Source organism: Lontra canadensis, unplaced genomic scaffold, assembly GCF_010015895.1.
Source record: "Lontra canadensis isolate GAN:19392208 unplaced genomic scaffold, GSC_riverotter_1.0 scaffold183, whole genome shotgun sequence".
Lineage (NCBI taxonomy): Eukaryota > Metazoa > Chordata > Mammalia > Carnivora > Mustelidae > Lontra > Lontra canadensis.
In genome coordinates, this window is record NW_022631177.1 from 1,174,570 (window position 1) to 1,200,278 (window position 25,709).

Here is a 25,709-nt window from a genome sequence, read left to right on the forward strand (position 1 = left end):
GGGGGGGGTTATAAAAGAAGAACCGAAGAATCACATAGAAGAGAAATTTACAGAGACAATCTAGAGAAACAAGTACTTCACAGGCAATATGATGTCAATAAATACATATCTTTCTATAATCACTCTCAACATGAATGGCCTTAATTCCCCCATAAAATGGCACAGGGTTACATACTGGATAAAATGGATAAAATGACAGAACCCTGTATGCTGTCTAAAAGAGACACATTTGGAATGTAAAGATACATCCAGACTCTAAGTGATGGGATAGAGAGCCATATTTCATACCAACGGGCCTCAAAAGAAAGCTGGGGTCGTGATTCTCATATTAGATAAATTAGATTTTAAGCTAAAGACTATAGTCAGAGATACAGATACATTCTTTAAGTTTATGTCCACCAACAAGATCTAATCATTGTATATATTTATGCCCCTGATATGGGAGCAGCCAACGACATAAGACAACTCTTAATCAAAATAAAGAGTCATATTGATATGAACACATTAACTGTAGGAGATCTTAACATGTCCCTCTCAGTTATAGATCATCTAAGCAGAAAATCAATGAAGATACAAGATCTTTGAATGACACATTGGACCAACTGGACCTCATAGATATATATACAGAACAATACATCCTAAAACAACGGAATACTCATTCTTCTCGAGTGCACATGGAACTTTCTCCAGAATAGAACATGTATTGGGTCACAAATCAGAGCTCAACTGATACCAAAAGGTTGAGATTATTCCCTGCATATTCTCAGACCACAATGCTTTGAAACTGGAACTCAACCACATGAAAATATTTGGAAGGAATTCAAACACTTGGAAGCTAAACACCATCTTGCTCAAGAATATTTGGATCAACATGGAAATCAAAGAACTTAAACAATTCATGTTAACCAGTGAGAATGAAGACACTTTGGTCCAAAACCTATGGGATACAGCAAAGGCAGTTTTAAGGGGGAAATACAAAGCCATCCAAACCTCGCTCAAGAAAGCTGAAAAATCCCAAATACACCAAATCTTTTTATACCTTAAATAACTGTAAAATCAACAGCAAATTAAGTCAACCCCATGCACAAGAAGGCAAATAATTAAGATTGGAGCAGAGATCAATGAGTTAGAACTAGAAATACAGTAGAACACATCAATGAAACTAGAAGCTGGTTCTTTGAAAAAAAATGAATAAGATTGATAAACCTCTGTCCAATCTAATGCAAAAAGAAAGAGAGAGGACCTAAATTAATAAAATCATGAATGAAGGAGGAGGGATCATGACCAACACCAAGAAAATAGAATCAATCATCAGAAATTACTATCAACAGCTATATGCCAATAAGTTAAGCAGCCTAGATGAAATAGATGCATTCCTGGAAATCTATAAATTTCCAAGACTGAAACAAGAAGAAGTTGACAACCTGGATAGACCACTATCTAGTAACATGATTAAAGCAGTGATCAAAAACGTCCCCCAAAACAAGAGCCCAGGACCTGATGGATTCACTGGGATATTTGAGCAAACATTCAAAGAAGAAATAATACCTATTTTATTCTCCTGAAGCTCTTTCAAAAAATAGAAATAGAAGGAAAACTTCCAGGCTCTTTCTATGAAGCCAACATTACCCGGATTCCCAAACCAGGCAAAGTCCTCATCAAAAAGGAGGATATTTCAGACCAATATCCATGATGAATATGCATGCTAATATTCCCAACAAGATCCTAGCTAATAGAATCCAACAGTACATGAAAAAGATTATCCGCCATGACCAAGTGGGATTTATCCCTGGAATGCAAGTGTGGTTCAACATTCACAAATCAATCAATGTGATAGAACAAATCAATAAGAGAAGAGAGAACCATATGGTCCTCCCAATTGATACAGGAAAAAAAATTGACAAAATCCAGCATCCGTTCCTGATTAAAACTGTTCAGATTATAGGGATAGAGGGAACATTCCTCCACTTTATAAAGTCTATCTATGAAAAACCCACAGTGAATATCATTCTCAGAGGGGAAAGATGACAGCATTTCCTTTGAGATTAGGACCCGACAAGGATACCCACTCTCACCACTGTTGTTCAACATAATACTAAAAGTCCTAGCAACAGCAATCAGACAACAAAAAGAAATAAAGGGTATTCAAATTGGGAAAGAAGAAGTCAAACCATCTTTCTTCACAGATGACATGATACTTTATATGGAAAATCCAAAAGACTCCACCCCAAACTATTAGAACTTATACAGCAATTCAGTCATGTGGCAGGATACAAAATCAATCCACAGAAATCTGTTGCTTTCTTATACACTAACACTGAAAATATAGAAAAGGAAATTAGAGAATTGATCCCATTTACTATAACACCAAGAACGATAAGATACTTGGGAATAAATCTAACCAAAGAGGTAAAGATTTGTACTCGAGGAACTACAGAACAATCATGAAAAAAATTTAAGAAAACACAAAAACATGGAAAAACATTCTGTTTGTCATGGAATGGAATAATAAACATTGTTAAAATGTCTACACTATCCAAGGCAATCTGAAATGAAAACACTAACTCAAAAAGACTTTGTACCCCAATGTTCATTGCAGCATTATTTACAACAGACAAGACATGGAAGCAACCTAAATGTCCATCAATAGATGAATGGATTAAGATACACACATACACACTTGAGTGTGGGAGGAGAGGGATATTGCAATATTAGTCGTAAAAAGTAGTTAAATCTTGCTTTTTGTGCCAACATGAATGAAACTAGAATGTATTATGCTAAGTTCAGTAAGTAAGATAGAGGAAGTTAGATGCCATATTGTTTCACTGGTACATAAAATCTAAATAAAAATAACAAATAAATAAAATGAAATAGAAATTGATAGAAGAAACTGTTGGTTTCTAGAGGAGTGAGTAGATAGGGGATAAACAAAATAATTGAATGGGATTAAGAGGTACAATATTCCAGTTATAAGATAAATAAAACATGAGAATGTAATGTATGGCATAGGGAAGATAGCCTATAATATTGTAAAAATTTTGTAGGATGACAGATGGTAAGTATGGTTATTGTGGTGACCATTTTGTAATGTATATAAGTAATAAATCACTATTTTGTACACCTGAAGCTAATACAATATTTTATGACAATTATTAAATAAAACATCTGTCATCATTATGAGTAATACATATTTGTAATATAAAATGGGGAAAATATGTAAAATGTAAAGAAAAATCCTTGTGGGATCTGTTTTGCTGCCTCTCAGAGACAATCACTGTTAATATCTTGATACATCTATATTCCGATATGTTTTTAAAATACTTGGAATTATCATGTTAAAAAATGTAAAATGCCTATAGCATTCCATTGAGAATGTATTAAAATCATGCCATTGGCACATTCCATGCAGTGTACCAAATGCCCAATAGAAATTAGAATTCACTTTCAACATTGATGAAGGCGACAGTAAAAGTCCTACAAAAAGGCCCAATACACAAAGTTTAGTGCCAATAAATATTTGAGGAGTGCATAAAAAGTACTGGAAAATAAAGTAATTCTTGCAAGATGACCTGTTTTAGCCCCAACCCACAAAATACTATCTTGTAATTTACAAAGTTAGGACCTAAAAGCCTATCTAAAATGTAATCTAAACTTGTGATTGAGCTCCATTTTCAAAGTGTTGTGATATGAGAATATGCAGGGAATAATCTCAGTCTTTTGGTATCGGTTGAGTCCTGATTTGTGACCCAGTATGTGGTCTATTCTTGAGAAGGTTCCATGTGCACTTGAGAAGAATGAGTATTCTGTGGTTTTAGAGTGGAATGTTCTGTGTATATCTATGAGGTCCATCTGGTCCAATGTGTCATTCAATGCTCTTGTTTCTTTATTGATTTTCTGCTTCGATGATCTATTTCTTTTCTTATGTAATTGGCTGCTCCTATATTGGGGGCATAGATATTTACAATTGTTAGATCATCTTGGTGGATAGTCCCTTTAAGAATTATGTAGTGTCCTTCTGTATCTCTGACTACAGTCTTTAGTTTAAAATCTAATTTGTCTGATATGAGAATCGCTACCCCAGCCTTCTTTTGAGGCCCATTGGCATGAAAGATGCTTCTCCATCCCTTCACTTTCAGTCTGGGTGTATCTTTAGGTTCAAAATGGGTCTCTTGGAGACAACATATGGATGGGTCCTGTCTTTTTATCCAATCCACAACCCTGTGCCGTTTTATGGGCACATTTAGGCCATTCACATTGAGAGTGAGTATTGATAGATACGTTTTTATTGACATCGTGTTACCTTTGAAGTCTTTCTTTCTGTAAATTGCCGCTATATTTCTGTTCAATGCTATTTGTAGGATTTTTTCTCTTTTATAGAACCCCCCTGAATATTTCCTGCAGTGTTGGCTTGGTGATTGCATAGTCTTTTAAGGCTTGCCGGTCTTGGAAACTCTATCTCTCCATCCATTTTGAATGTCAGTCTTGCTGGATAAAGTATTCTTGGCTGCATGTTCTTCTCATTTAGTGCCCTGAATATATCTTGCCTGCCCTTTCTGGCTTGCCAGGTCTCTGTGGACAGGTCTGATGTTATTCTGATGGGCTTTCATCTGTAAGTAAGGAGCCTCTTTGTCCTAGTGGCTTTCAAGAGATTATACCTACAATTATGATTACTCAATTTGACTATCAGGTGCCTTGATGTTTTTCTGGAATCTATAATCTTGGGTGGAGACCGTGCAGCCTCTAGTACATGAACGCTGGTTCCATTCGCGAGATTGGGAAAATTTTCATGAAGAACTTGTTCCACTATATCTTCTAGACTTCTTTCTTTCTCCTCCCCTTCAGGGATTCCAATAATTCTGATGTTGGAACGTTTCATGGCGTCATTTATTTCCCTGATTCTGTTTTCATGGTTTCTAAGCTGTTTGTTCCAGGCTTCCTCTTGATCCTTTCTCTCTGTTTGTCCTCCAGATCACTAATTCTATCTTCTGTCTCAGTTACCCTAGCTTTGAGAGAATTTAGATTAGATTGGAAGTCATTGAGAGCATTGTGAACCTCTTCCCTGGTAGCTTTTAGCTCTGCCCTAACATTGTGAACATCCTGTCTGGTCGCTTTCAGCTCAGCCCTAATCAATTCTGTTTGGTCATCCATGGCTTTCTCCAACCTAGATATTGCCTGGATAATTGTTAGCCTGAATTCTCTTTCCGACATAATTGTCTATGTTAATAGCCATTAGCTCTGTTGCAGAAGGTCCATCCTCTGTATTATTCTTCTGTTGGGCATTCCTCCTCCTAGTCATTTTGGTGAGAGATGACTGAACAGATGTAGCTGGTTGTATCGACCATGGTGCCATCTGGGTGCACCCTGGAACACTTCTGAGCAATCAGGATTCCTCACCCAAATGAGAGAAAAAAGAAAAGAAAAGGAAAAAAAGAGAGAGAGAGAGAGAGAGAGAGAGAGGAAAGAAAGGGAAGATGAAAGAGAAGTTTCAGCCCAAATGGGCCCCAAGGTAAGATTTATGAGGTATACAAACAAAAACAGACAAACAAAAAGACTGATAAAAGTATATAACAAGAGAAAAAATATATATTTATGCAAATAAAGGAAGAACCTTGTCGAAAAGAACCCAAGTGTAAGATTCATATACTATCAGGACAAACACAAAAACACAGAAACACTGGTGGAAGAAAAAGATGGGAGAGTGGTTATAAATTCTCAGTGTGGGGGAGGAAGGTTGTTTTGATTCTTCCTGGATGTATCTTGATATCTTTGTTAAAGGACTTAACTTTCCTAGGCTAAAGGGGGATTAAAAATTGGTTTACCTATAGGGGTAGTACTGATTGGGGAAGGGGATTACTTTGAAGTTTAACTCTATATGAATATTAGAAAATAAAATGTAATCTAGCATGCCTGGGTGGCTCAGTGGTTTAAAGCCTCTGCCTTCGACTCAGGTCATGATCTCAGGGTCCTGGGATCCAACCCCTCATCAGACTCTCTGCTCAGCAGGGAGCCTGCTTCCTCCTTTCTCTCTCTGGCTGCCTCTCTGCCTTCTTGTGATGTCTGTCTGTCAAATAAATAAATAAAACCTTAAAAAAATAAAAATAAAAAATAAAAAATGTAATCTAGGGTGCTTGGGTGGCTCAGTCAAATAAACGTCTGCCTTCAGCTCAGGTCATGATCCCAGGGTCCTGGGATCGAGTCCCATGAGCCTGTTTCTCCTTGTGCCCCTGCCTCTCTCTCTCTCTGTCTCTCATGAATAAATAAATGAAATCTTTAATAAAATAAAATACAATAAAATGTAATCTTAAAAACCTAGAACTGCAAGTTACCAAGTGTCTTGGTGGCAGTATATCTCACTTTGTTCTCTAAACTATCTTAGATCCAGGTTCTAACCCAAATTCTGCCTAGCAGATGGGTCACATGGCATTTTCCTCTCCCCTTTTTTAGACAATGTTTGGGTTTTGCTCAGACTTAAAAAACATGATGGCATTTACATTTGAAAGCCTTAATTCTTCTGAAATGGATTTTTCATCCCGAAAGAGGCAGCTCTTAAAATGAACATACCCTTTAGGATCTTAACTTATATCAGTATGTGAATCACAGCTACACCACTATTGTAAATGTTAGGCAAATGTTGTAGACAACAAAGCATCATGACTTCAAGGCAGGCTCAAATGACAGGCTAAGAAACAACAGATGTTAGTATATAGTTTGCCTAAGAAGTATTAATATAATGATAAATTTACAGCTAACCAATGGGGAAAACAAGCCAAATTTCGATTAACTGCAGTAACAAATTCACAAGCAGACTATGGTACTGAATTCTGACCATGTGAAATGTGATTGCAGGTAAGTGAGACTTATCAGTACCTAATCTATCAAAAAAGGAAAGAGGTCTTAACAAGAACACAGCTGGCAATTTTAGAAAATCATGCAGTTCACTCTGCACCATTTTAATATGCTCCTAAAAATAAGCTTATTTTATGCTGCCTTTTTTGCTTTATTTAAATTGTGTGAGGCATCTTTAATTTAGCAAAGCAACTCCTACAAAAGACAAAAGTTCATCTTCCCATCAGTATGACAGTTTGCTACTGGCATAGACTAGATATGTTGAAACTAATTACCTTGGTAATTAATCTCTCCAGTATTCCTTACAAAGCAAAGGAACCATATTACAGTGCCTTTTATACCCAGCAATCCTTGAACAAAAATAAGGAAGGTCTTATATCACCATGAAGTCAAAGTCCTCAAGAAATCCCTGGGATTTTTCATCCCTACATTCAAAAAACAAACAAACAAACAAACAAAAATAACCCATAAAGAAATATAGGCCTTGGGAAACTGGTCTAACCTAAGGTGTTTGGATGATCTGGTTTGGCAAGAGGTTGAGTTTGGCAGATCCGATACCTCTTCCCTTCAGAAATTAGTCTATGCCTATTAGGATAAAAGCAGAGTTACCATTGGCCCTTTGAATAGAAATCACCCTCTGCTTTTTGCAGGCCCACTACATAATTCTGATTACTTTCATATTGTGTACAGGCCATTTAACTTTCTTGTTACTGTGCTTCCAGTTTCCCCTAAGTAAAACAGGGGAGAGGGCTCACATGCTTTACTCATCTTGTGACTGTGTTGTCATGATTAAAAGATTTGGAAAAGGAAATCTGTAAATGTATTCTTTGCTACCAGGAGGAATGTTAAATATTCTTTTTTTTTTAAGATTGTATTTATTTATTTAAGAAGGAGTGAGAGACAACAGAGAGAGAGCATGAGTTGGAGGAATGGCAGAGGGACAAGTAGGTTCCCCACTGAATGGGGAGCCTGAGGCAGGGCTTGATAACAGGACCCTGAGATCATAACCTGAGCTGAAGTCAGACACTTAACCAAATAAACCATCTAGGTGCCCCTCAAATATACTTTTTTTTCAATTATGTTATGTTAGTCACCTTACAGAACATCATTAGTTTATTCTTAATAACACTGATAGCCATGTACTATTGCATTATATTTTTAAAGAACATTGGGGCATGGAGCACTGAGTGTGGTGCAAAAACAATGAATACTGTTACACTGAAAAGAAATTTAAAAAAAATATGCTAACTAAAAAAAAAAAAGAACATTAGAGTCAGATTCAGATTTTAATACAAGCATTGTCATTTATTACCGGCATAACCTTGGGCAGTTACTCAACCTCTCTGAACCTGAGGTTCCTCACCTGCAAAAACAAACCTATTTAAAATAAAAAAAAATAGTTTGCTCTTGTAGGGTTTTTAGTGAGAATTAAATAATGTATACAAAAGTGCCTGGCACATGTAGAGGTGAGCACTGGATGTTATATGTAAGTGAAGAATCAATAAATTCTACACCTGAAACTAATATTACACTGTATATCAACTAACTGGAATTTAAATAAAAACTTGAGAAAAGAAATAAAAGAACATATATTTATAAATGTTAGTTTCATTTCATTCATTTGAAACCAGAATATGTAAGTTCAAGTTCCCACAGCTACTTTACTAGCTATAGCAAATGACCTCAAGAATATGGATAAAGAATATGTGGTATTCAAGCCGACACCACAGGAAATATTAAGGGGGGTTCTATAAAAGAGGAAAAATCCTAAGACTAGCATTGTACAGAAATATATGGAGACAATCTATAGAAACAAAGACTTCACAGGTAACATGATGTTAATAAAAACGTATCTCTAAATAATCACTCTCAATGTGAATGGCCTAAATGCGCCCATAAAACGGCACAGGGTTGCAGATTGGATAAAACGACAGGACCCATCCATATGTTGTCTCCAAGAGACCCATTTTGAACCTAAAGATACACCCAGACTGAAAGTGAAGGGATGGAGAAGCATCTTTCATGCCAATGGGCCTCAAAAGAAGGCTGGGGTAGCGATTTTCATATCAGACAAATTGGATTTTAAACTAAAGACTGTAGTCAGAGATACAGAAGGACACTACATAATTCTTAAAGGGACTATCCACCAAGATGATCGAACAATTGTAAATATCTATGCCCCCAATATGGGAGCAACCAATTACATAAGAAAACTGTTAATCAAGATAAAGAGTCATATTGATATGAATACATTAATAGTAGGAGATCTTGACACGCCTCTCTCAGAAATAGACAGATCATCGAAGCAGAAAATCAATAAAGAAATAAGAGCATTGAATGAAACATTGGACCAGATGGACCTCATAGATATATTCCAGCCTAAAACAACAGAATACTCATTCTTCTCAAGTGCACATGGAACCTTCTCAAGAATAGACCACATACTGGGTCACAAATCAGGACTCAACCGATACCAAAAGACTGAGATTATTCCCTGAATATTCTCAGATCACAATGCTTTGAAACTGGAGCTCAATCACAAGGAAAAGTTCGAAAGCAACTCAAAAACCTGGAAGCTAAAGACAACCTTGCTTAAGAATGCTTGGATTAACCAGGAGATCAAAAAAGAACTGAAACAATTCATGGACACCAATGAGAATGAAGACACTTTGGTCTGAAACCTATGGGATACAGCAAAGGTGGGTCTAAGCGGGAAATACATAGCCATCCAAGCCTCCCTCAAAAAAAATTGGAAAATCCAGAACACAGCAGCTGTCTCTACACCTGAAAGAACTGGAGAAGCAACAACAAATCAAAACAACTCCACACATAAGAAAGGAAATAATCAAGATTAGAGCTGAGATCAATGAGGTAGAAACCAGAGATACAGTAGAACGTATCAATGAAACTAGAAGGTAGTTTTTTGAAAGAATCAATAAGATCGATAAACCATTGGCCACACTAATCCAAAAGAAAAGAGAGAAAGCCCGAATTAATAAAATTATGAATGAAAAGGGAAAGATCACAACTAATACCAAGAAAGTAGAAACAATCATCACAAGTTATTATCAACAGTTATATGCCAATAAGCTAAGCAACCTAGATGAAATGGACGCATTCCTGGAAAACTATAAACTCCCAAAATTGAAACAGGAAGAAATTGACAACCTGAATAGACCAATATCTAGTAACGAGATTGAAGGAGTGATCAAAAACCTCCCAAAAAACAAGAGGCCAGGACCTGATGGATTCCCTGGGGAATTCTACCAATCTTTCAAAGAATAAATAACACCTATTCTCCTGAAGCTGTTTCAAAAAAATTGAAGCAGAAGGAAAACTTCCAGACTCTATGAAGCCAGCATTACCCTGGTCCCCAAACCAGGCAAAGACCCTACCAAAAAGGAAAATTTCAGACCAATATCACTGATGAATATGGATGCTAAGATTCTCAACAAGATCCTAGCAAACAGGATCCAACAGCACATTAAAAAGATTATCCACCATGACCAGGTGGGCTTCATTCCTGGGCTACAAGGATGGTTCAACATTCGCAAATCAATCAATGTGATAGAACAAATTAATAAAAGAGAAAAGAACCACATGGTCCTCTCAATTGATGCAGAAAAAGCATTTGACAAAATCCAGCATCCATTCCTGATTAAAATGCTTCAAAGTGTAGGGATAGAGGGAACATTCGTGAACTTCATCAAATCTATCTATGAAAGACCCACAGCAAATACCATCCTCAATGGGAAAAAGCTTGCAGCCTTCCCATTAAGATCAGGAACACGACAAGGATTCCCACTCTCACCACTCTTGTTCAACAGAGTATTAGAAGTCCTAGCAACAGCAATCAGACAACAAAGAGAAATAAATGGTATCCAAATTGGCAATGAAGAAGTCAAACTCACTCTCTTCACAGATGACATGATTCTTTATATGGAAAACCCAAAAGACTCCACCCCCAAACTACTAGAACTCATACAACAATTCAGCAACGTGGCTGGATACAAAGTCAATGTACAGAAATTTGTGGCTTTCTTATTCACTAACAATGAAAATACAGAAAGGGAAATTAGAGAATTGATTCCATTTACTATAGCACCAAGAACAATAAGATACCTGGGAATAAACCTAACCAAAGAGGTAAAGGATCTATACTCAAGGAACTACAGAACACTCATGAAAGAAATTGAAGAAGCGACAAAAAGATGGAAGACCATTCCATGCTCTTGGATCGGAAGAATAAACATTGTTAAAATGTCTATACTGCCTAGAGCAATCTATACTTTTAATGCCATTCTGATCAAAATTCCACTGGCATTTTTCAAAGAGCTGGAGCAAATAATCCTAAAATTTGTATGGAATCAGAAGAGACCCCAAATCGCTAAGGAAATATTGAAAAACAAAAATACAACTGGCAGCATCACGTTACCTGATTTCAAGCTTTACTACAAAGCTGTGATCACCAAGACAGCATGGTACTGGCATAAGAACAGACACACAGACCAGTGGAACAGAGTAGAGAGCCCAGATATGTACCCTCAACTGTATGGTCAGTTAATCTTCGACAAAACAGGAAAAAATATACAGTGGAAAAATGACAGTCTCTTCAATAAATGGTGCTGGGAAAACTGGACAGCTATATGTGGAAGAATGAAACTCGACCATTCTCTTACAGCGTACACAATAATAAACTCAAAATGGATAAAAGACCTCAACATGAGACAGGAATCCATCAGAATCCTAGAGTAGAATATAGGCAGTAACCTCTTTGATAACAGTCACAGCAACTTCTTTCAAGATATGTCTCCAGAGGCAAAGGAAACGAAAGCAAAAACGAACTTTTGGGACTTCATCAATATCAAAAGCTTCTGCACAGCAAAGGAAACAGTCAACAAAACAAAGAGGCAACCCACAGCATGGGAGAAGATATTTGCAAATGACAGTACAGACAAAAGGTTGATATCCAGGATCTATAAAGAACTCCTCAAACTCAACACACACAAAACAGACAATCATATCAAAAAATGGGCAGAAGATATGAACAGACACTTCTCCAATGAAGACATACAAATGGCTATCAGACACATGAAAAAATGTTCATCATCACTAGCCATCAGGGAGATTCAAATTAAAACCACATTGAGATATCACCTTACACCACTTAGAATGGCCAAAATTAGAAAGACAGGAAACAACATGTGTTGGAGGGGATGTGGAGAAAGGGGAACCCTCTTACACTGTTGGTGGGAATGCAAGTTGGTGCAGCCACTTTGGAGAACAGTGTGGAGATTCCTCACGAACTTAAAAATAGAACTTCCCTATGACCCTGCAATTGCACTACTGGGTATTTACCTCAAAGACACAGATGTAGTGAGAAGAAGGGCCATCTGTACCCCAGTGCTTATAGCAGCAATGGCCACGGTCACCAAACTGTGGAAAGAACCAAGATGACCTTCAACGGATGAGTGGATAAGGAAGATGTGGTCCATATACACTATGGAGTATTATGCCTCCATCAGAAAGGATGAATACCCAACTTTTGTAGCAACATGGAATGGACTGGAAGAGATTATGCTGAGTGGAGTAAGTCAAGCAGAGAGAGTCAATTATTATATGGTTTCACTTATTTGTGGAGCATAATAAATAGCATGGAGGACAAGGGGAGTTAGAGAGGAGAAGGGAGTTGGGGAAAATTGGAAGGGGAGGTGAACCATGAGAGAGTATGGACTCTGAAAAACAATCTGAGGGGTTTGAAGGGGCGGGGGTTGTGAGGTTGGGGGAACCAGGTGGTGTGTATTAGAGAAGGCACGGATTGCATGGAACACTGCGTGTGGTGCAAAAACAATGAGTACTGTTACGCTGAAAATAAATTAAAAAATTAAAAATTAAATAATAAAAATAAAAGAAATTTTAAAAATAAATAAATAATTTTTAAAAAGAAAAAAAAAGAAGATGTGGTATACACACAGACAGACACACACAGGAATATTATGCAGACATCAAAAAATGAAATCTTGCCATTTGCAAGAACATGGATGGAACTAGAAGGCATTATGCTAAGCGAAAGAAGTCAAACAGAAAAAAACAATTATCATATGATCTCATTGATATGTGGATTTTTTTCTTTTTTTTGTATGCTAGGGATTTATCAGAACATCTGAAAAGATTTTTCTTATTGTTGTGTTCAGTTAGCCAATATATAGTACATCATTAGTTTTTGATGTAGTGTTCAATAATTCATTAGTTGCACATAATGCACAGCGCTCATCAAAACACATGCCTGACTTAATATCCAGCACCTGGCTACCCCATCCCGCCATGCCCTTCCTCTCCATAACCTTCGTTTTTTTTCCAGAGTCCAGAATCTCTTATGGTTTATCTCCCTCTCTGATTTCTTCATATTCTGTTTTCGCTCCCTTCTACTATGGTCCTCCATGCTATTGTTTATGTTCCTCAAATGGGTGCAACTATATGATAATTGTCTTTCTCTGCTTGACTTACTTCACTTAGAATAATCCCCTCCAGTTCCATACATGTTGATGCAAATGGTAGGTATTTATCTTTTCTGCTAGCTGAATAATATTCCATCGTATATATGAACCACATCTTCTTTATCCATTCTTCTCTTGAAGGACATCTCAGCTCCTTCCACAGTAGGCTATGGTGGACATTGTCTCTATGAACATTGCAGAACAGGTGCCCCCTTTGTTTCACTAAATTTGTATCTTTGGGGTAAATACCTAGTAGGGAAATTACTGGGTTATGGGGTAGCTCTATTTTTAAGTTTGTGAGGAACCTCCACACTGTTTTCCAGAGTGGCCATACCAGTTTGCATTCCCACCAACAGTGTAAGAGGGTCCCCCTTTCTCCACATCCTCCACAACATTTGTTTTCCTCCGTCTTGTTAATTTTTGCCATTCTAACTGGTGTAAGGTGGTATCTCACTATGGTTTTGATCTGTATTTCTTTGACAGCTAGTGATGTCATTCATTTTTTTCATGTGTATGTTGTCCATTCATATGTCTTCTTTGGAGAAATGTCTGTTCATGTGTTCTTGCCCCTTTTTACTGTATTATTTCTTTATTGGGTATTGAGTTTGAGAAGTTCTTTATAAATCTTGGATACCAACCCTTTCTCTGCAATGTCATTTGCAAAAATCTTCTCCTATTCCATGGGTTAACTCTTTGTTTTGTTGACTGTTTCCTTTGCTGTATAGAACTTTTTCATCTTGATGAAGTCCCAAAAGTTCATTTTTGCTTTTGCTTCCCTTGCCTTTAGAAACATATCTAGCAAGAACTTGCTGTGGTCATGGTTGAAAAGGTTGCTGTCTGTGTTCTCCTCTAGGATTTTGATGGATTCCTGTCTCACATTTAGGTCTTTTATTAATTTTTAGTTTATCTTTATTAATGGTGTAAAAGAATGATCCAGTTTCATTCTTCTACATATGTCTGTTCAATTTTCCCAGAACCATTTAATGAAGAGACTGTTGTTGTTGTTGTTGTTTCCATTGAATATTCTTTCCTACTTTGTTGAAGATTAGTTGATCATTGAGTTGAAGGTCCATTTCTGGGTTGTCTATTCTATTCCATTGATCTATGTGTCTGTATTTATGCCAATACCATGCTGTCTTGATGATCACAGCTTTGTAATATAGGTTGAAGTCCAACACCGAGGACCCCAGCTTTGGTTTTCTTTTTCAATATTCTCCTAGAGATTCTGGGTCTTTTCTGGTTTTATACAAATTTTAGGTTTATTTGTTCCAGCTCTGTGAAAAATGTTGATGACATTTTGATAGGGATTGCATTTAAAGTGTAGATTTCTCTGGGTAGCTAGACATTTTAACAATGCTTATTCTTCTGATCCATGAACATGGAGTGTTTTTCCATCTCTTTATGTCTTCCTCAATTTCTTTCATAAGTGTTCTATAGTTTCTAGAGTATAGATCTTTTACCTCTTTAGTTAGATTTATTCCTAGGTATCTATGTTTTTTGGTGCTATTATAAATGGAGACAACTCGTTAATTTCTCTTTCTTCAGTGACATTGTTAACGTATAGAAATGAAACTGATTTCTGTGTGTTGATCTCATATCCTGCTATGTTGCTGCATTGCTGAATGAGTGCTAGTAATTTGGGAGTGGAGTCTTTTGGGTTTTCCACATAAAGTATTATGTTATCTGCTAAGAGAGAGAGTTTAGCTTCTTTTCCAATTTGAATGCTTTTCACTCAGTTTTTAAAGGTTTTATTTATTTATTTGATAGACAGCAGAGAGGGAACACAAACAGGGGAAGTGGGAGTGGGAGAAGCAGGCTTCCCGCTAAGCACAGAGCCTGATGTGGGGCTCAATCTCAGGACCCTAGGATCATAACCTGAGCTGAAATAGATGCTTAACAACTGAGCCACCCAGACGCCCCACCTTTTATTTCTTTTTGTTGTCTGATTGCTAAGGATAGGTCTTCTAGTACTATGTTGAACAATAGTGGTGAGAGTGGGCAACCCCGTCATTTCCCTTACCTTAGGGAAAAAGCTTTCAGTTCTTCCCCATTGAGAATGAGACTCCCTGTGGTCTTTTCATAGATGGTGTTTATGATATTGAAGTATGTTCCCTCTATCCCTATACTTTGAAGAGTTTTAATCAGGAAAGGATGCTATAATTTGTCAAATGCTTTCTCTGCATCAACTGAGAGGATCATATGGTTCTTTTCTTTTGTTAATGTGATCTATCACACTGATTGTTTTGCAAATATTGAATCACCCTTGAGTCCCTGGGATAAATTCCACCTGGTCTTGGTGGATAATCCTTTCAAGGTACTGTTGAATCCTATTGGCTAGGTGAGTATTTTGGCATCTATTTTCATCAGGGATAATGGTCTGAAATTCTCCTTTTTGCTGGGGTCTTTTGTTTTGGGATCAAGGTAATGTTGGCCTTATAGACTGACTTGGGAAGTTTTCATTCCATTTCTATTTTTTGAAAGAGCCTCAGAAGAATAGGTATTATTTCTTTAAATGTTTGGTAAAATCCCCCTGGGAAACTATCTGGTCCTGGACTTTTATTTGGGGAGAGATTTTTCATTATTGCTTCACTCCCCTTGCTGGTTATTGGTCTGTTCAGATTATCTAATTCTTCCTGTTTCAGTATCAGTAATTTATAAGTTTCCAGGAATGCATCCATTTTTTTCCAGATTGCCTAGTTTTGTTGGCATATAGCTGCTGGTAAAAAATTCTAAGGATTGTCTCTATTTCCTTGGTATTAGTCATAATCTCTCCCCTTTCATTCATGATTTCATTAATTTGGCTCCTTTCTCTTTTCTTTTGGTGAGTCTTGCTAGGAGTTTATCAATCTTATTAATTATGTCAAGGAACCAGCTTCTAGTTTTGTTGATCTGTTCTGTTCTTCTAGTTTCTACTTCATTGATTTCTGCTCTAATCTTTATTATTTCTCTTCTCCAGCTTGGTTTAGACTTAATTTTCTGTTCTTTCTCCAGTTCCTTTAAGTGTAAGTTTAGCTTGTGTATTTGGGATTTTTCTGATTTTTTGAGAGAGGCATGGATGGCTATGTGCTTCCCTCTTAAGCCCACCTATGCAGAATCCCATAGGATTTGGGCCAATGAGGTTTAATTTTCATTGGTTTGCATGAATTGTTTAAATTTTTCTTTAATTATCTGGTTGATCCATTCATTCTTTAGCAGGATGCTCTTTCTCCAAGGGTTTGAGTTCCTTCCAAATATCTTCTTGTAGTTTAGTAACAGTTTCAAAACTTTGTTGTCTGGGGGAACCTGGGTGGCTAAGTGGGTTAAGCCTCTGCCTTCAGCTCACGTCATGATCCCAGGGTCCTGGGATCGAGCCCTGCATTGGGCTCCCTGCTCAGCAGGGAGCCTACTTCTCCCCTTCCCTCTCCTGATTTGCCTGCTTGTGCTCTCTCATTCATTCTGTCAAATAAATAAATAAAATCTTTAAAAAAGTAACCAGGACAGCTTAAAAAAAAAAACTTTGTTGTCTGAACTATGCAGGGAATAATCTCAAACTTTTGATAACAATTGAGACCTGATTTGTGATGCATATGTGATCCAATCTGGAGAAACTTCCATGTGCACTCAAGAAGAATGAGTATTCTGTTGTTTTAGAATGGAATGTTCAGCATATATCTATGAAGTCCATCTGGTCCAATGTGTCATTCAAAGTTCCTGTTTGTTGATCTTCTGCTTAGAAGATTTGTCTAATCCTGTGAGTGGAGTGTTGACGTCTCCTACTATTAATGTATTATTATCAATATGTTTCTTTATTTTCATTATCAATTGATTTATATAGTTGGCTAATCCCATGTTGGGGCATAGATATTTACGATTGTAAGATCGCCTTATTGGATAGATCCTTTAACTATGATATAGTGTCCCTCTCCATCTCTTACTATAGTCTTTGGTTTAAAATCTAATTTGTCTGATATGAGGATTGCTACCCTACTTTTCTTTTGAGGCCCATTAGCATGGTAAATTGTTCTCCATCCTTTTACTTTCAATCTGGAGGTGACTTTAGGTTTGAAATGAGTCTTTTGTAGATAGCATATGGATGAGTCCTCATTTTTTAATCCAATCTGCAACCTTGTGTCTTTTGATGGGAACATTCAGCCCATTTACATTCAGAGTAACTAATTAAAGATATTAATTTAGTGTCATTTTATTAATTGTGAAGTCCCTGTTTCTGATGATTGTCTCTGTTTCTTTCCAGTATATATTACTTTTGGGGTCTCTCCTTGCTTCTGGAATCCCCTTAATATTTATTGAAGGGCTGGTTTAGTGATCACATATTATTTCAGTTTTTGCCTGTCCTGGAAGCTCTTTATCTCCCATCTATTCTGAATGACAGCCTTGCTGGATAAAGTATTCTTGTCTGCATGTTCTTCTCATTTGATACCCTGAATATGTCTTCCTAGGCTTTTCTGGATTGCCACCTTTCTGGGATAGGTCTAATGTTGTTCTGATGTTCCTCCATCCATATGTAAGGAACCTTCTCTCCCTAGCTATTGTCAGGATAGTTTCCTTGTCTGTATGATTTGCAAGCTTCACTATTATGTGTCAGGGTGTTGATCTATTTTTATTGATTTTGGAAGGGGTCCTCTCTACTTCTTGGACACAAATGCTTGTTACTTTCCCCAGATTAGTGAAGTTTTCAGCTATGATTTACTCATATATACCTTCTAGCCCTCTCTCTCTCTCTCTCTCCACCTACTTAGGAATCCTAATGATTCTGACATTGGAAACTCATGATATCATTAATCTCTCCACATTTTTCATGGGCTACTAGCTACCTATCTCTGTTTTCTTCAGTTTCCTTCCTTTCCATCAGCTTATCTTCTAGATCACTTATTCTCTATTTTTCCTCATTTACCCTGGCTGTTTGAATATCCAGTTTAGATAGCATCTCATTCATAGAACTTTTAAGTTCATCCTGATTAGTCTCATTTCTGCACTTAGAGATTCTATATTGTCACTAATGCTTTTTTTCAAGCCTAGCTATTGACTTTATGATTGCTATCCTGAATTCTATCTATGAATCTTCCTTATATCCATATCTATTATCTCTGTGCCAGAGAATAGTCTCTGGTCCTTTTTTTTGGTGAGTTCCTCTTTCTTACCATTCTGTCAAGAGAATGATGGGTGGGCCAGTGAACAGAGTCTAAAATATCAACCACATCTTGTTTGGGATGTTGCACCCTAGCAACATCCTGAGTAGTCAGAAGCCACCACAGTAAAGCAAAGTCAAAATGAAACACCAAAATAAAATTGAATAAAAGGGCGAAGGGGAAGAGAGATTATAATCTTGCAGTGTGGACAAAGCAGGGTGTTCCACTTGTTTCTGGGTGAATTTTGTTAGAAGACACTACATCCTAAAGTTGCAACAAAAGTAAACCTTATAGGAAGTCTGGGTGGCTCAGTAAGTTAAGTGTCTGCCTTCAGCTCAGGTCATGATCCCAGTGTCCTGTGATCAAGTCCCACATTAGGGTCCTTGCTCAGCAGGGACCCTGTTTATCTCCCAGCCTGCTGCTCTTTCTTTCTCTCTCTGACAAATAAATAAAATCCTAAAAAAGTTATATATATATACATATATATATATATATATAGAGAGAGAGAGAGAGAATAGAGTATAAAAGGAGTAAAATGAAGCATTTATCTATAAAAAAAGATAATTGTGAGAAAATACAAGTTAAAATGTGACTATGAAATACAAGTTGGTATAATAAGCATCTGGTTGAAATCAGTAAAAGGTAAAAAGAAAAAAGAAAAAGAAGAAAAATAAAAAGAGAGTTTTATCTGAAAAATAAATAAGTCGTGGGGCAACACCTGGAGCTCAATACATTATTTGCTCATGGCATTGGAATTTTATAGTCTTATGGGATCCATAGGCTTGTCATCCATCTGTTCTTTCAGACTTTATGGGGAGTGGCCTGCTGTGGTGTTTCTTAGGTATCCCCACCTGGGAAGAGTTGTCCCTCCCCTTCTCAGGGGGAATGGGATCAGTGCAAACAGGTCCTTTGTATGGTTTTTGTTACCTGGAGGCTTTCCATGTCTCTTCAGATGGTCAGAGCAAAAATGGCTGTGCCCAAACCTCTGGCCCAGAGCAGAAAGATTGCAGTCTTCTCTTTAATAAACCCTCCAGGACAAACAGTCTCCATTTCTGTATGCACTGAAAACTGCAGCCTCCCATGGGGGGTGCTCACTGAAACTCTCTTAGAGGTAGTCCCAGGGGACTGGGACTGCCACTGACCTTTTTGACTCCAAAACCATGAGTAAAGGTGGGCTCATGCATGCACACCTGAAGCTCCTTGATCATGTCTGGTTGCCATTCTAAAGTCCTTTCTGGGCTGCTACTGCCCTGAGAGCTTTTGTCTAGTCAGGTGCAGGTTCCAGACTTTTTCAGGCTTCTCAAGAGAAGAGCAATTATCAACCAGCACAACTCATGGTTTATGATGGTCTGAGCTGAGAATTCCCTCCTGGACTCACTGACCATAATCTGCTTCCTGATTTCACTGCTCAGGCACTCTACCAGTTCAGGTAGAGTATCTACCCATTTGCTCTGTGACTCCTCAGATCCTGAGACCACAATTCCTTGTCCTACCTAGAATTCTGCCTTTTCATTTCCAGAACCCTTTTAGGAGAGAGATGTCTCTCACTGGAGCAGATTTCTAAGGGTTGATTTTGTGCTCCAATGTTATATCACTTTCCAGGAACGAGCTTATGGGGCCTCCCTCCCCCTTATGTTTATCTTCCTATATCACCCCACAGATTCATGACAGCACACATCCTACCTTGCAAAAAGCAGTAGCTTTTCAGCTTGTAGAGATTCAGATATATATTCTTACATCTCAGGCTGATTTCATAGGTGTCCAAAATAGTTTGGTAGATATACTGCCAAATTCAGAGAATTAGTTGAAATGGGGTCTCCTATACCTCCACTATCTTTCTTCCCTCCCCTGATATGTGGAATTTAAGAAAGAAGGTAGAGGACTATAGGGGAAGAAAGGAAAAAATGAAACAAAACTATACTTGCGAGGGAGACAAACCATAAAAGACTCTTAAACTTAAGAAACAAACTGAGGGCTGTTGGAGGGAAGGGGTGGGGGAATGGGGTAACTCAGTGATGGACATTAGGGAGGTTATATGTTGTACTGAACATTGGGTATTATATAAGAGTAATGAATCAATGTATTAAAATTTAAAAAGTAATACATTACATGTTAATTAAAAAATCATTGAACCTTGTTGAACTCTATTTTTCTCATCTGTAAAATAAAGTTGTTGCGAGGATTATATAGAACTATATACTAAGATGTACCTCCAGATAGCCTGCTAAAAAACTCCTGCATAGAACAATGGTATGGTTCATAAGACTTTTGCTATCCATGCTCCTTCTCTAGGTGCATCCAGTAGTGTGCTATGTGCTGTGAGGAATATAAGAAAGACATAAAACAAGACCCCTGCCCTCCAGATCAATGGGATAATTGAATAAAATACTTGCTAGTCTAAAGCTTCTTACTTTTGTTCTGGTTGTGTACAGTCTAAGATTCCAGTGAATTCATCAACCAATGATAGGCTCATTAAGAAACAGGCTCCTGATCCTTGAGAATTAAAAAAAAAATTTACTTATTTGAGACAGAGAGCTCAAATTTATTTACTTATTTGAGACAGAGAGCCAGGGGAAGGGCACAGAGGGTACTTGCTGAGTGTAGAGCCTGACAGGGGGTTGATCTCACAACCTTGATTTCATGATCTCAGCCAAAACTGAAAGTCAGATATTTAACTGACTGAGCCACCCAGCTGCCCCAATCATTTAGAATTTTTCAGCTAAACTGAATGACAACTCATTTGGAAATAAAAGGAGGTTTTTATTTTGATAAAAATATTTTAAAAACTATTTTTAATAGTTTACTTTTGTTTAAAAAATGGAAGAAGGGGTTCCTAAAGATCTCTTATGTGAGATAAAAAATTATTTGAGAAATTATGGAATAAAGTATGAAGGCACTCGTGGTTATGTATTTACTATTGTTCTGTAGCGAATCACCACACATTTAGTGTCTTAAAATAACACCAACTTATTTATTTTTAGTTCAGGTCAGAATTCTAAAATTCTAAAATTCAAATTCTATCTGACAAGATAGTGTTGTTTCTGAAGGTTTCAGGAGAGAATCTGTTTCCTTGCCATTTTCAGTTTCAGAGGATATCCAAATTCTTTGGCTCGTGACTTCTTTCTTACACCACATGACCTCTTGTTTCTGTCATCACATCTCCTACTAGTCATTCTTATCTGGCTGCCTCCTTCCTTCTCTTCCCTCTTATAAGGACTTTGTGATTCTAGTGAGTCCACTTTGATAAACTAGGATAATTTCACCTATCTCAAGTCCTTAACTTAAACCAGCAAAGTCCCATTTACCATGTAAGATAACCTATTCATGGATTCCAGGGATTAGAATGTGGACTTCTTTAGGGGGCTATTATTCAACCTACCATAGGTACTGTAGCTCAGAGATAATCACTGGGATTAGAAAAGTAAGGATGGTATTTATGGAGGCAGTACATCTTGATGGGTATGAAGATAAAGAGGAGGTCACTCTTTTTTTTAAAGATTTTATTTATTTATTTGACAGAGAGAGATCACAAGTAGACAGGCAGGCAGTGAGAGAGAGAGGGAAGCAGGCTCCCTGCTGAGCAGAGAGCCCGAGGCGGGACTCGATCCCAGGACCCTGAGATCATGACCTGAGCCGAAGGCAGTGGCTTAACCCACTGAGCCACCCAGGCTCCCCAAGGAGGTCACTCTTATGCTGAGGAATGACATGAACACAAGCAATGGGGGTAGAAATCATAATTTACATGGAAGCTATTAAAACAACTGATGTAAATGCAGTAGGTGTGAAAAATACAACCAAATGGAAGGGGAGAAAGGTCAGATCACCAAACCAGGCAGAGGGATCCAAAGTTGGTAGAATGGCAATTGGGAGTTACTGGTCATTCCCAAATAAGCTTCCAAGTGATGTTATAAAAGCATTCTCAGGATGATTGGTCCAGGCAAGTAGAGGTGGGAGAAGGGACCCCAAGAGGAACAAAGGTTGAATGAGTTGTCTCTACTGAAATATCACTTAAGTCTAAGCTACTTTAGAGTATCTGAAAACAAATTGCCAACAATTTTAAGGGAGGGAGAAAGGGCAAAGGTGGGATCATTTTAGCCTCTCTCCACCTACAAGAGCACAAGCCATAGACAACAACCAGGGGCCTCTTATAGTGTTTAGCAAAGGAAGATGATTTCTATGAGCTCAGGGATTTTTTTTTTCTTTTTTAAAGAGTAAATATATTTTACACTTACCTCATTGCCACATTACTTCCATCTATGACAACTGGCCTCAAATTTTCACTGCTGTCTATTTCATCTTCGAGAAACAGTTCAGGACTTGTGATCTCTCTGGAGTTGGGAATCCGAGGCACTAAAAGATTCAAGCTGACCTGTCCTTCTGAATCACCTTTGTTCCCAAGTCTGACGAGCTCTGCCAATACATCATTAATAAGTGATTCTGGGCCCAACTTGTTCAACACTGATTGAATCTGTGTCTCTGCATAGCCCAGCTTTAGAGCAAAATCCATCTTGGCTTGGTATTCCTTTTCCAAGTCAAGCTTCCCCTCTTGCAGAATGCTGCTCTGGGAGAAGCTTGGATGATCTAAGCAGGGTGATCTATAGAGCTGACGGTGTGGCTTAGAGGGAATTTCCTTTTTTTTCAAGTAAACATCCCCAGGTTGATAACTATTGTCATTGTTGCTGCTCTTAAGGATCATCTGTTCAGGGTCACATTCGGAGTTCATCCACTCTTCTGAGTCAGCATTGCTTTTCTCCATGCTGTCCTGCTTAGACTGTTGTTTCTCTTCCTTGGAGGCATTCTTCTCCATTTTTTGTGTCTCCACTGCAGCCGTGGCCGTCATCCCGTTCAGGAGACAGTCTGAAGTCTAATCAGCTCTTTTTCTTTTTAGCCTGCTTGGAATCCACATACAGTTACATTGTTTTGTGGTAAAATGTGGTGGTAGGGATGAAGCAAGCGTTTCCCTGTTTGGTTTGATATGTTCAGATATTACCAGTCCCTATAAATAAACAAACATACCACAGTCATGTTTAGTAAAATTTTGGAAAAGCACTTCAGAATGCAACAGTTTCTTTGTAAAAAACTACAGCCTATATGACCTTTAATTTTTGTGATTCAGGTGATTGGACTCATCTCTCAATAAAAAAAAAGAGAGAGATTCTAATTCTTTAATAATTCTATGCATAAAAATTTCAGTGGTGGCAATAATACTGCAATTCCCCTCCCCTCTCACAAAATAAATCATGCTATAATTAACTGCTAATAATAACAGCTTTGAGAAAGAAAAACATGACATTTCAACAAGGATCAAGAATATATACATCTTTGAAAATATTCTTTTCCTTTATCTCAGTTAAATTTTACCAAATCTCACACAAGATCCTTCTTGCTAAAGCTGAGTTCCACTCCTGAAAAACATAACATCTTCAGCACCACTAATTGCAAAATGTCAGGGACTCTATCTCCTGGGCAGACTAGAAAACTATTATTTACTTTCAAACAATTGAAAGTAGAGTAAAAAGTGACAAGTAGATAGATCTGCTCCAGGTTTTTTTAAAGTGCATGTGTACACTTATGAATTGTATGTGCATCCTCTTTTATTTATTGTAATTATATTTATTGTACTGTAAAGAGAAAATTAAGTCAACTTGAACAATAAACCAAAACATTTTTAAAAGAATATTAATTACTGAAAGAAATAAAATTAAATTAAGATGTTAAAAAAGAATATTAATTACAAAAAAGAATTAAAAACAATTTTATTTATAAACACCTCCTCTCATGTACTGCAACTGTCTCTGCAGGTTTGAGTTCTAACTTGGCCAAATATTTTTTCTCAGTCTGAGGCTTAGTGTCCTCATACATAAAATAAGAATATTGATACTTACCTCACAAGGTAAGGATTATGTAAGATGAATAAGGAAAGTGCTTAGAAAAGTGAATAGAACATATAATAGGTTTTCAGTATATGTAAAGGTTGCAACAAACACCATCAAAATATTGTTTTTTTAAAGAAGTCTAACAGTGAGGCAAAGGGTTTAGACCTGTGAGCACTAACAAGCTCTTCGGATAACAGCACTGTTCACTAATCTAAAACAAGATTATCTAGGTAACCAATGTACTAGAGTTTTCCAGTTACTCTTTAGTAATATTTATACAAACAAGAAGGAAAGTCACCAATAATATGCATAACTGCATGTGTGCATTTAGGAAAGTCACATATGGAAACACTGAATGCACACAGAATTGACGTCTCAGAACAGATATCCCAGTAACATATGACTTCTGTAATGATTATACTCCCACTGTGACTTCAAAATATTCCCTTAATGAATTAGCTAATATATAGATATCCATTCACTTCTCTATTAATCTCTCATTTAAATTTTGAAGTCTGTTTCCTTTATAAGTTCATTTACTATTTGATTTACATTTTATTCTCTTCAAAATAATTTCTAGTACACATAGGACTTTGAGATTTTCCTCTTACATTTATTCAAAGCTCAGAAGTCACTTTAAAAAGTCACTTAAAACAACTGTTTATAAAACTAACTATATTTTACTGGCAAATGAGAGATACCTGTAAAAGACAGGTTTGACTGTTCCTAGCTATTGGACCATAGAATATTTTTTCTTCTCTATTTTCTTATATTTTCTCTGCCCAAATTAACATTGTTGTGAGTACGTTTATCATGTTCATATATACAATAAATTGCATGTTACATATAGTATGTGTTCAATATGCAGTAGCAAATTTAAGGTCAGGAAAAAACCCACATAAGAAATCCTCACTGTGGGGCACCAGGGTGGCTCAGTGGGTTAAAGCCTCTGCCTTCAGCTCAGGTCATGATCTCAGGGTCCTGGGATCGAGTCCCACATTGAGCTCTCTGCTCAGCAGGGAGCCTATTTCCTCCTCTCTCTGCCTGCTTCTCTGCCTACTTGTGATCTCTGTCTGTCAAATAAACAAATAAAATCTTAAAAAAAAAGAAATCCTCACTGTAATTACTAGTGTTTATTGGGAAAATATCCTACTCAATAACGTAAAGCAGAAGAGAAATAAATGACTTAGCATACATAAACTTGTATTTACATTTCAAAGCCTTAAGAAAGAAGATTTTAAGAAAAATGTTGACAGTCTGTCCTAAAAACTTGTGTATGGGTGTAGGTGTCATGTGTTTTTTTGTGTTTGTTTTGTTGAACAATATAAACTTCTTGAGGCAAAGATGGCAGGAATGCTTTTCAT

At 37.2% G+C, this 25,709-nt stretch overlaps 1 protein-coding gene across 3 annotated transcripts in view; it reads right to left on the bottom strand.

Annotated features, from left to right (window-relative positions):
• The window catches only part of ZC3H12B (zinc finger CCCH-type containing 12B), a 581,452-nt gene that overhangs the window by 62,751 nt on the left and 492,992 nt on the right, over nt 1-25,709 (bottom strand). For all 3 annotated transcript variants that reach the window (XM_032846911.1, XM_032846912.1, XM_032846910.1), the window contains exon 2: nt 22,702-23,465. In XM_032846911.1, coding sequence (XP_032702802.1) covers nt 22,702-23,309 — 608 coding nt within the window. In that variant the 5' untranslated portion in view covers nt 23,310-23,465. The remainder of the gene's footprint in view (nt 1-22,701; nt 23,466-25,709) is intronic.